We start from the raw sequence: 12,813 nt of genomic DNA, 5'->3' as shown, positions 1-12,813 counted from the left end.
CTGCAAGAGCTGCACAGTGTTTACCTTAGAGAACTGTCTGTCCAGTAACTGCATATGGAATTATGCTGAATTTTTAACTGGCCACAGTTAAAAGCAAGAGTCAGAAGACTTTGTCTGCACAGCTACCTGAAATGGGTTTACCGACATACCAGAAAGCTCCAAATCAATGCTTGAGATACACTGGCACACAGGATGAGATAATGGCAACATTATGTTACTTGTTGCAGAACAGCCCACGCAGGGAGATCAACAGGATGCTAGGTCCTCTTTATCCTTTATCCACCAGGATCAGATGGAACTCATCGCCTATGAGGACACCACATTCTCTTACTGGGTTATTCTGTATACCTGTCTGAAGGGAATTCTCAGTTTGGTTTGACCACTACTGCACAGCAAATAATTGTAAGGTTTGCAATTCCAGGAAGAGGAAAAATTACCCAAGAGAGTCACGCAACTGAGGCCAGTGTCATCTCCCTCAGGAGGGAGCACTCTTGGTCCATTCATTCATTCATGCAATGTTGTATCAGCATTTTTCATTATTTTATTTGTTACATTATTCAGCGAGGAAATTGTTCATATGTTTAATAAAGAATTCTGCTGATCTGTCCTCAGACTGGATGTGAGGAGGAAGTTGTTCAGCATGAGAGTGGTGAGAACCTGGAATGGGTTGCCCAGGGAGGTGGCTGAGGCTCCATCCCTGAAGGTGTTTAAGGCCAGGCTGGATGAGGCTCCAGCCAGCCTGATCTAGGGCAGGGTGTCCCTGCCCATGGCAGGGGGTTGGAACTAAATAATCCTTGTGGTCTCTTTCAACCCTGACTGATTCTATGATTCTAGGTATTACGAATGCAACTCAAGGAAAACATAGTTACAGTAGTAAGCAGAGAAATGAATTAGCAACGAAATAAATTGAAGAAGCCAGCCTAGAAGTTTGCTGTCTAGTCTTAATCTCCTCAGGTCACCCCATAGTTAGTGGAAAAAGATACACATTTCCTAGAAAGCTACTGACCTTATCCACTCTAAAAAATGAGTTTAAAGATTAATTGTTCTGTTTCACTCCACTTAGTTTTATGGGAAAAATATTGAGGCTGTACTGGTGAAATATGATCTGATAAAACTATCAGGTACAGCAACTTATTCTTTATGGACTTTATATCTACTTGAAAGTAAAGCAATTCAAATAAGAATTATAAAAAGACTGGTGAAAATGTAGAAGTGATAGAAAACTCTATTGCCGTCTACCGTGTCCTTACATAGCAATAACCTCCTCTGGATGATACAGTGAAGAATTCTGTTTAAAACATCCTTACAAAAATGTTTTGCAAAGATGCAGAATCATAAATACCTGACTTACTACATATATCATATTTGCTTCCTTCTTTGGTCTCTAGCATGGAAGATAATTCTTATCTATTCCTGTCTTTTACTGTGTTATGAAGCACATAGCATAATATGGGGAACCATGATAGTTCACTTTAACAAGGACAAAGTTTCTTGCATTAAGGAAAGAAAGAACTATCATTGGGTTTTTTTGAGGCAAAACAGGTAGAATGGAATAGAATCATAGAATCAACCAGGTTGGAAGAGACCTCCAAGATCATCCAGTCCAACCTATCCCCCAGTATAATAGAAACCAAATGCAGGCATACTTTCTGATTTTACTTTTTGTACTGAACCATTCCCTGATGTTTTACACTTCTTAACATCTATGTCATGCCTCAAGGAGAGGCAGCCTCTGAAACTCAATTACATTAACAAAAGGAAGACATTTATTCACACATTTCCTTCAGTGACAACGAAGGCACAAAAAGGAAATATTTAAATAAATGATCTTATACATGTAAGATCTGATCTCTCACACTCAATTAGAGGTTCCTATGCTGATATTTAAAACTGACCTCACACTGCTCAAAACATTTCAAGTATATTTTTTCTTCCTCGTTTAGAAATGGGAATTCACAGAATCACAGAAATGTCAGAGTTGGAAGGGACCTCAAGGATCATTAGTTCCAACCCCATGGGTGGGGGCACTTTCCATTTGATCAGGTTTCCCAGAGCCACATCCAGTGTGTCCTTAAAAAAATTCAGGCATGGGCTTTCTACTACCTCTTTAGGCAACTTGTTCCAGTGTCTCATCACCCTTATGGTGACAAACTTCTTACTAACATCTAATCTGAATGTACCTTCCCCCCTAGTCTCAATCACTGCCTGACATCCTAAAATGTCACTCATCAGCTTCCTTGTAGGCCCCCTTCAGATGCTGGAAACCCACAGCAGGATCTCCTCAGAGACTTCTCCAAACTGAACAATCTCAACTCTCTCAATCTGTTGTCACTGGTGCGGAGCTCCAGCCCTCTGATCATCCTCATGGCCCTTCTCTGGACGTGCTCCAGCATATCCCTATCTTGATTGTAATAAAGGTTCCAGAACTGGCAGAATACTCCAGGTGTAGAGGGAGAATCACCTCTCTCTACCTGCAGTCCACACGTCTCTTAATGCAGCCCAGGATCTGGTTGGCTCTCTGGGCTGCAAGCACACACTGGCAGCTAATGTTGAGCTTCTCATCAACCACCACCCCCAAGTCCTGTTCTTCAGGGCTGCTCTCCAGCCAGTCACAGCCCAGCCTGTATTGGTGCTTGGGATTGCCCTGACCCAGATAGAGGACCCTGCACTTGGTCTTGTTGAACCTCATGAGGCTGGCTTGGGCCCACCTCTGCAGCCTATCAAGGTTCCTCTGGATGGATCCCTTCCCTCCAGCTGTCAGCCACACCACACAGCTTGGTGTCATTGGCAGACTTGCTGAGGATGCCTCAGTGCCACTGTCCCTGATGCTAGCAAAGATGTTGAACAAAACTGGTCCCAGTACAGATCCCTGAGGGACTCTGCTTATTGCTGTCTCCACTTGGACATGGACCCACTGACAGCCCCACTTTTGGTGAAGCTGTGAAGCCAGTTCTTTATCCACCAAGTGGTCCATCCATCAAATCCATATTTTACCAGCTTGGAGATCAGGATGTCATGCAGTAGAGTGTTGAAGACTTTGCTCAGGTCCAGATAAATGACACTGTCTGCTCTCCCCGTGTCTATTGATCTTGTGACCTTGTCATAGAAGGCCACCAGGTTTGCCAGGCAGTATTTGCTCTTGGTGAAGCTGTGTTGGTTATATGTAATCAACTCTTCCTTACTCTTCTGCCTCAGCAGCACCTTCAGCAGATGCTCCATGATCTTACCAGGCACAGAGGTGAGACCAATGGCCTGTAGTTCCCTGGATCATCCTTTCCCTTTTTGAAAATGGGGATTATGCTTCCCCTTTTCCAGTCAGTGGGAAGTTCCCTGGACTGCCATGCCTGCTTAAATATAATAGAGTGGTTTAGTGACCTCATCTGCCAGTTCCCTCAGTGTATCCCATAGGGTCCCATCAACTTGTACACTCTCAAGTTCTTCAGGTGGTCACAAACCAGTCTTCACTTAGAATGGACACTTCCTTCTTCCAGCCCTTGCATTATCTTCTGTGATTTCAGGAGTGTGGCTGAAGCCCTTGCAAGTGAAGACTGAGGTAAAGAAGTCACTGAGAACCTCAGTCTTCTGCTCATCACTTATCACCAGTTCTCCTGTTTCTTTTCTGAGGGGGCCCACACCTTCCTTAGTCTTCCTTTTGCCACTAATGTACCTATGGAAACTTTTGCTATTCCACTTGATCTCCTCGGCTAGACTTAATTCTGACTGAGCTTTGGCTATTCTAAACAGGTCTTTTTGCTGCTCAGGTAACTTCCTTATATGTGTGTGTGTGTGTGTCCCATTCCATCTGTCCTTTCTTCCACTCCCTGTAGTTCCTTTTCGTGACAGTGTGTTTAGGAGCTCCTTGCTCATCCAGGCAGGTCTTCTAACATTCTTTCCTGCCTTCCTCTGTCAGTATACTTTGCTCCTGAGTACAGACAAGGTGATCCTTGAATATGGACTAGCTGTCCTGAGGCCCCTTCCCTCTAAGGCTTTTCCCCATTATACTTCCAGAGGCAGGCGTGTATAAGATGTGAATGTCTACTTGTAAAGTGGAACTTTGATACCAGTAACTGAAATGCATGCAAAATTAAAACCTTTTGGTTCTGCAAATGATAGAAGAGATTAAGATAAGCAGGAAATGCTAGAAGTCATCAAAAAAGCACTGGGAAAATGATTGTTAGAACTGATGTCAGTAGTTGGACATAAATGAAGGACAGATGCTTAAAATAAAAGCACCTGACACTCGTTATCTCAGGATCTGTTTGCTGGCTGCCATCTGAATGTTTGTATCAGAAGTTTCTGCAAATCAAAATAAATATTTAATTTGTAAATCTGCCATCCTACACTGCTTTGACATTCCCTTTCCCCTCTTTTACCATCAATAACTCTGGAGAGGAGTCAAGCTCTATCCAGAGTTTTCAAGTTACCAAAAAACTTTGTAAAGTCAATAGAGAATATTTAGGAATTACAGAGATGTTTGATTATCTGGAATCAATCCAAGGAGTTTTCAGAGATAACAGTTTACCCATTTCCTACACAGGAAAAAAAGGTATTTGTGAGACAATGCTGTATAAAAGTGTCATGCTTAAATTAGAGCATTGAATGCTAATGAAATCTAATTAACAACTAATAATGGGAACAAGTGCTGCAAACTGCAATCTATTTGCTTAAACTGGAAAAAGATTTGTTTCCTCAAGGAATTAGTCACTTGTAACTGTTACTAGTATATGACTTGACTCTTGATGAGTAGTTGTTGAAAGGAAGAATATATAATATAAGGACAGTATGTTCCTCAGTTGCAGAGGACAACACATGCTATGAGCAATGACTCAAACATGCCTGCTGTAGTTCTTCTACTAGAAAATCAAACATAACTGGTAAGTCCTCTATCCACTGCAGCACTTTGGCGTAAGCAAGTGGATCCATTCCAGAAAAGTGAATCACCTTCTGCTACAACAGAAGAGCTTTTAAGTCTGACAGCTGTTTCTGCCTTGCATTCTGCAAATGTGACCCCATCCTTGTTGTGAGCTATAAGAACAGCATCTAGAAAAGAGTAAGTCAGCAGCTTGCTCTTTATATCTTGTTTTTGTAGCATTCTTTCCTTTGAGGAGCTCAAATTTCTGTTACACTGAAGAAAGCTGGGGAAATTTAGGCCTGAGATGAGGAGAAAGTTCTTCACTAAGAGAGTCACTGGATACTGGAATGGGCTGCCCAGGGAGGTGGTGGAGTCGCCGTCCCTGGAGCTGTTCAAGGCAGGATTGGATGTGGCACTTGGTGCCATGGTCTAGCCTTGAGCTCTGTGGTAAAGGGTTGGACTTGATGATCTACGAGGTCTCTTCCAACCTTGGTGATACTGTGAAAACTGATGTGAAAATCTTGACCTGCAAATGCTAGTGAGGTGGCTGTGCCAGCCAATCAAGAATCAGCACTTTAAATTCATCACAATATAGTAACTATCTTAGTAGACACATGTATCTATCTACAACTAATCAGTTAAGTGCCAATATAAATGGACTCAATTCTCATATGCTTTGAGTTCTCTTACTGAATGAACAGCAAATCTTTTCTACTGAGGAAACCTTCAGGCTGTGGTAGTTTGAGGGGTCCCAGGTTCCCTTAAGAAAACTACAAAGTTCCATCTCAGGGGATGGACCTGGTCATCCCAGGATGTTGTAATGCTGTTCTGTTCCACTTTCTGGTATCACAGCTTGTAAGGCAGTGCTTGCCTGATCTCCTCTCCTCTCCTCTCCTCTCCTCTCCTCTCCTCTCCTCTCCTCTCCTCTCCTCTCCTCTCCTCTCCTCTCCTCTCCTCTCCTCTCCTCTCCTCTCCTCTCCTCTCCTCTCCTCTCCTCTCCTCTCCTCTCCTCTCCTCTCCTCTCCTCTCCTCTCCTCTCCTCTCCTCTCCTCTCCTCTCCTCTCCTCTCCTCTCCTCTCCTCTCCTCTCCTCTCCTCTCCTCTCCTCTCCTCTCCTCTCCTCTCCTCTCCTCTCCTCTCCTCTCCTCTCCTCTCCTCTCCTCTCCTCTCCTCTCCTCTCCTCTCCTCTCCTCTCCTCTCCTCTCCTCTCCTCTCCTCTCCTCTCCTCTCCTCTCCTCTCCTCTCCTCTCCTCTCCTCTCCTCTCCTCTCCTCTCCTCTCCTCTCCTCTCCTCTCCTCTCCTCTCCTCTCCTCTCCTCTCCTCTCCTCTCCTCTCCTCTCCTCTCCTCTCCTCTCCTCTCCTCTCCTCTCCTCTCCTCTCCTCTCCTCTCCTCTCCTCTCCTCTCCTCTCCTCTCCTCTCCTCTCCTCTCCTCTCCTCTCCTCTCCTCTCCTCTCCTCTCCCTTTCATCCCTTCACTTCTTCTCTTTGGGAATAGCAGCACCCCTCCTTATCTCATGGTTTGTGTGTGGGAGAAGGCTTCTAGCTGGTGGGGAATTTTGAGCTGTGTCATGCAGCCTGCTGAGGCCACGTAGGCCTAAGAATAGGAGGGCAGTTCTGGCCTACTCTCAGGCCTGCTGAAGGTGGAAGGGATGGAGGATTCTAGATGGCTTTAGTCCAATAGACTTGGCGTAGCTTGTGGATGTATTCATTCTACCTGATTGACTTTTGCATGTATGCAATTGCAAATAGAATCTCTCTTTAAGCTTCCAATAAGTGCGCAGTATCTTCCTTCTTACTCTTCAAAAGGAGTAAGAGCCATTTCTGTCCTCCAGTGCCAAGTAGCTTGTGGCCCTAAGTTGGGACAAAGCAAAGCTTGACAATACTAAAATTTCTCAGTGCTGTGGTAGGCCTGATAGGCCCAAAATAGGCTTACACATGTCCTGCCTTGCTTAGGCATGTTTTTCTGCTCCACCAGAGAGGCAAGCATGGGAAATGGACACAAAAGAACCTGGAGCTGCTGAGTCTGGCCTGCCCAGGGTCCTGTGGTCTAAGGTACACACACTTAGCTTGTGCCTGCCTTTCCCAAATTAGGGAAAAGCGAGCCTGTGGCTTTGCCTAATATGGTATGGTTTGGCTAACTGCCATCCTGATTGGCTACTCTTGTGTCCACATTGATAAAAGGAGATACGCAAGTGAACAACCTGCTTTTGTTTCACTGCTTTTGCTTCCCTACTTTTGCTTTCCTGCTTTGCTCCCCTCCTTTTCTGCTGTGCCCAGCCCTGCTGCTATTGCACACTGCCTTACTGCTTGCCTGCTAAACTCCACCACCGCCAGTTACCAGGAGCAGACCCTGGATGTCTGCACGTGATCTGCCTGTGTGGCCAGCGTGACATCATGCTGAGACTGCAGCACATCTGCCTCTGCACCTGAAGGTCCTGCCTAGAATTCCTGGACATATACACAGATCATCCAGAAGAAGCCAAGAGACAAGGTCAGGGACTGTCTGCGTCCTGTCCCCAGAAGCCAGGAAGATTCAAGCCTAACCATCCAACAAGCCAAAGTCCCGTGAAAGTATTTGGGCACTGTCTGGACTGTGGCTAGCCCCTGCGAGTGGGTAACAATAACTTGTGAGTAAATGCTTAAATGCCTCTTTGTAATTCTCCACTGCCTTCTGCCATAGAGCAGAAAGAGCTTGAGCCCATCTCCCGGGCAAGCGGTGTATTGACCGCAAGCGGCACTTGACCACAGGAACCTTCTCTTCCAGCTCAATTAATGTTTATATACACTTTGCTGGTTATTACTAGATCTAGATATTCTCCATAGAATGTTTCCATGACCATGTAAGAACTGAAATATTATTAAAATTAGTGGTCGGGGGTGGCAGAGTTCTGAATAGCAACATTAATAAACAATATTGATTTTGGAAAATGTCATCTTGCATCAATTAATTTCCCCTCCCCAACACTTAGCCTTTTGCCAAATTTGTATTCCACTGCTGTAAGGATGTGCAGATAGTCGATCTGGCAAACCCTTGCATTTCAACAATAGTAATTCAAACTACTAAAAGGAATATTACTCTCCTCTACCTCAAAAGAGACATTCATAGCAGATAAAAGGTACAGTCAATATTAAAAAAGCCCCAAACCCAAAAGAACAATTTTCATTGCTTACAAGATACTCTGAAAAGATTACATCATTACAAGGAAAATTTCTGCTTACCAGATCCACTGCTGTTCACTTATTTTTCCATCGTCTTCATCATCACTATCAGAGTTTAGTGCCTGAAAAGCTATTTCTGCTTCTGTGTCTACTTGATTGGCAACTGGTTCTTGCTCAGCAAAGCTTCGTAATGCCACAAGGCGATGATGTATTGCTGCATACAGGTACCCAGTGTCTTTGGAGCTTGCCTGCAGAATATAAAATGCTTACAGTCTAAACTAACCAAGAAAAATCTGCTTTTCACAGAGAGAAATGGACAGGGAAAATTTCAGAAGCAACGTGAGAGCTGTATTTTGTCCTTTTTTTTTTTTAATTAAAGCAATCTATTTAAGATCCATATTTAATAATACATTTCAGAAAATACATTTAAACACAAATAATTCCAAGTTTCTTTAACTGGTCTCAGTTTTGTATTACATAGCTGTTTATTATTTTCCCTACAACTACAAGAAACATGAGCCAACAGTGTGCCCAGGTGGCCAAGAGAGCCAGTGGCATCCTGGCCTGCATCAGGAATGGTGTGGTCAGCAGGAGCAGGGAGGTCATTCTGCCCCTGTCCTCTGCACTGGTCAGACCACACCTTGAGTACTGTGTTCAGTTCTGGTCCCCAGTTTAGGAGGGACATTGAGATGCTTGAGCGTGTCCAGAGAAGGGCGACGAGGCTGGGGAGAGGCCTTGAGCACAGCCCTACGAGGAGAGGCTGAGGGAGCTGGGGTTGTTTAGCCTGGAGAAGAGGAGGCTCAGGGGTGACCTTATTGCTGTCTACAACTACCTGAGGGGTGGTTATGGCCAGGAGGAGGTTGCTCTCTTCTCTCAGGTGGCCAGCGCCAGAACGAGAGGACACAGCCTCAGGCTGCGCCAGGGGAAATTTAGGCTGGAGGTGAGGAGAAAGTTCTTCACTGAGAGAGTCATTGGACACTGGAATGGGCTGCCTGGGGAGGTGGTGGAGTCGCCATCCCTGGAGCTGTTCAAGGCAAGGTTGGACGTGGCACTTGGTGCCATGGTCTAGCCTTGAGCTCTGTGGTAAAGGTTGGACTTGATGATCTATGAGGTCTCTTCCAACCTTGGTGATACTGTGTGATACTGTGATAAGCTTGTATGTTATTATTTCCTCTGAAGAAAGGCAGGTTGTACTGAGTACTTGATATTCCAGAAAATTCATTAATATGATCCTAGAAGCAAGAAAGCACTGAAATGTAAATGTGTGTATTTCACTTTGGTTTACAGAATGAACAATTGTAAAAGGTAACTACAAAAAATGTACTTGTGATTATAATTTTAAGATACCATGAATTATGCTGCTATTCTCAGAAGATGAGCATCATCAGTAAGTGTGGTAGTTTCAGAGAACTAGAAAAGGCAGCGTTTTGCCAGTCCATAAAACTTTCAAGCATCTAAGTCACAGGATCACAGGATGTTAGGGGCTGGAAAGGACCTCCATAGATCCAGTCCAACCCCCCCAACAGAGCAGGAACGTAATCTAGTGCAGGTCACTCAGCAACACATCCAGATGGGTCTTGACAGTCCTCAGAGATGGAGACTCCACCACCTCTCTGAGGAGCCTGTTCCAGTGCTCTGTGACCCTTAAAGAAGTTCTTCCTGACGTTACAGAATCATAGAATGTCAGGGGCTGGAAGAGACCTCCAAAGCTTGTCCAGTCCAATACCCCTGCCACAGCTGGATCACCTACACCAGATCACACAGGAACGCATCCAGGCAGGTTCTCGATATCCCCAGAGAGACTCCACAACTCCCCTGGGCAGCCTGTTCCAGTGCTCTGGTACACTCACAGGGAAAAAAACCCTCCTCTTCATGTTTAAATGAAACTTCCTATGCCTCAACCTTCACCCATTGCCCCTTGTCCTGTCATTTGGCATCACTGAGCAGAGCCTGGCTCCATGCCCTTGGCACTCACCCTTTACATATTTGTAAACATGAATGAGGTCACCTCTCAGTCTCCTCTTCTCCAAGCTAAAGAGTACCAGCTCCCTCAGGCTTTCCTAACAAGTCCTGAGTAATCTCTTCCATTCTGGTCACTACATCTCAAAGATATTGTACCATTAAAGAAGGCAAAGAAAAGGGCACCAAAAGTGATCAAGGGTGTGGTGCAGCTCCTTATGAAAAGCTGAGACTTTTCAGTATGCAGAGAACAATTAGAAAGATCTGTAACTAAAGGATTTTCAAAATCATAAAAGTTGTGAACAAACTAAGTATGATACAGTTGTTCCTAAGACCACATGATAAATGCATTAGTGCACACTTAATGAAAGCAGTAGAGTATAGCATAAAAGTGCATCTTCACAGAATAAGAGCTGCTAGAATTTGTTGCCTCAGGAGAAAGTGGGGACAACAGTATAAATTAAAACTAATAGGCCAAAAACATAGTAATAAAAGGTTTTTTAAAAGGAATTAGAAAAATTCAGGGAGAATAATTTAATAAAACAGATAGCAAAGGAAACATGTAGAGATGCCTGCTTTTGCATGCCTAATACAACACTCATAGATGGGAGACAATAAGATGAATAGACTGTATGAAGTGGTCACAGAATCACAGCTTTACAGAATTTCTTAGATTGGAAAACACCTTCAGGATCCTTGAGTCCAATCATTAGTTTCACACTGACAAGTCCTTGACTAAACCAAATCCCTCAGCACAACATCTAATCACTATGAATCGTTATGGTTGGAAAGGACCACCAGGATCATCCAGTCCAACCCTCATCCCAGCATCCTTAATCGCTAGACCATAGCCTCAAGTGTCACATCCACTCTCCTTTTAAACACCTCCAGGGATGGTGACTCCACCACCTCCCCGGACAGCCTCTTCCAGTGCCTGACCACCCACTCAGTAAAGAACTTCCTCCAAACATGCAACCTAAACCTCCTCTGATGCAACTTGAGGCCATTTCCTCTTGTCCTATCATTAGAAATTTTGGGAGAAAAGAACAGCTCCAGCCTCCCTACAACCTCCTTTTAGGTAGTTGTAGAGGGCAATAAGGTCCCCTCTCAGCCTCTTCTCCAGACTAAACAACCCCAGTTCTCTTAGCCATGATAGGGTACTGGAAGGGACCTCTGGAAACCCTCAAGTCCAGCCTCCTTGCCAAAGCAGGATCACCTAGGGCAGGCCATGTGGGAACAATTCCAGGCAGGGGTGGATTAAGCAGAGTGCATTCAGAAGGTTGAGGAAGGTTTTCTTCCCCCTCTTCTATGCCTTACTGAAACCTCTTCTAGGGTATTGCATCCAACTCTGGGCTCCCCAGTTCAAGAGGGATAGGAAAATACTAGACAGAGTCCAATGGAGGACTGTGAAGATGATTAAGGCACTGTGTTGTGTCTTTCATGAGGAAAAGCTGAGAGACCTGGGACTGATCAGTCTGGAGAAGAATGAAGGCACTCTTACTAATGTTTACAAGTATCTGAAGATTGGATGTCAAGAAGATGGGGCCAGCCTCTTTTCAGTCATGCCCTGTGATAAGATGAGGGGCAATGGACACAAACCAGAACACTGAAGTTTAACCTCAACGTGAGGAGAAATGTCTTTACTGTGAAGGTGACAGAGCACTGGAACAGGCTGCCTAGAGAAGTGGTGGAGGTTCTTCTCTGTTCACAAGAAGAAGGTCCAGGAGGGCACCTTCCCTGGTTGGTTCCCTCACCAGTTGTGTCAGGAAGTTATCCTCTGCACACTCCAGGAACCTCTGGGATTGTTCTCTCCCTGCTGTATTGTATTTCCAGCAGATATCCGAGACATTGAAGTCTCCCATGAGATAAGTGGAATGATTGTGAGACCTCTCTCAACTGCTTATAAAAAAATGTCATCTACCTCTTCATCCTGGTTGGGTAGTCTAGAATATATTGCCACCATGACATCACTCTTGCTGGCCTTGCTCCTGATCCTTATCCTTAAGGACTCAATCCCTCAATCCCATCATCACCTTCATTAAATTCGCATGTTTTCATGTGTCCCTAACACACAGGCCACTCCACCATCCCTTCTTCCTTGCCTATTCCTTCTGGAAAGTCCCACCAGGTTTCCGTGGTGACTGCCACATCATAGTTTCCTTGTAGCACAATGACCTCCAGCTTCTGCTGCTTATTGCCCATGCTGCATGCATTGGTGAACTCCAACTTCTGCAAGAGTGACGGACTCACATCCATACGTCCTCTGACTCTTCATTTCTGCCCTCTCCATTATGCCAGTACCCCAATAAGGTTGATCACAAGGTGCATGAAGATCAAGCTAAAAAAATAACTTAGCATAATTGAAAACTTCACCCAGATCAGTCCTCTGATCTGCCTCTCTCATAGCCACACAGATTTCAATGCCACTAAAACTGAGGAGTTAAAAACAAGCATGAGGGGAGGGCAGGGCCATCCCTCCACACAAATATAGGTGAGCACTACAGGGCCAACCAGATTTCCGTGCTAAGGCTTTGGTGATGCCTGATGGGTATTTCACACATTGACTGTGTTTGCTTTCAAACTCAAAGAGTCTTAGTGTCAGTTTGGCTGGATACCAGCTGGAATGAATACCAGCCACTTCAGAGACAACTGTAGAAGCAGGTTCTGCAGCCCTGCCACACATACAGCTGTAATTACAGAATCACAGAATGTCAGAGACTGGAAGGGACCTCGAAAGATTATCCAGTCCAACCCCCCTGCCAAAGCAGCATCACCTCCAGGCACGTCTCATTAATGGTTCTCAGTTTCCTGATATATGGCTTTTTTACTGCCCAGAAGAGTCAG

The 12,813-nt window shown here is 44.8% G+C and overlaps 1 protein-coding gene across 1 annotated transcript in view; it reads right to left on the bottom strand.

The window, feature by feature from the left end:
* The window catches only part of RANBP3L (RAN binding protein 3 like), a 69,901-nt gene that overhangs the window by 6,861 nt on the left and 50,227 nt on the right, over nt 1-12,813 (bottom strand). Inside the window, exon 14 of the mRNA XM_064140489.1 lies at nt 8,071-8,258. Within this exon, the coding sequence (XP_063996559.1) occupies nt 8,071-8,258 (188 nt within the window). The remainder of the gene's footprint in view (nt 1-8,070; nt 8,259-12,813) is intronic.

This window comes from Pogoniulus pusillus, chromosome Z, assembly GCF_015220805.1.
Source record: "Pogoniulus pusillus isolate bPogPus1 chromosome Z, bPogPus1.pri, whole genome shotgun sequence".
Classification (NCBI taxonomy): Eukaryota; Metazoa; Chordata; class Aves; order Piciformes; family Lybiidae; genus Pogoniulus; species Pogoniulus pusillus.
This window is presented reverse-complemented; position numbering and strand designations above follow the sequence as displayed.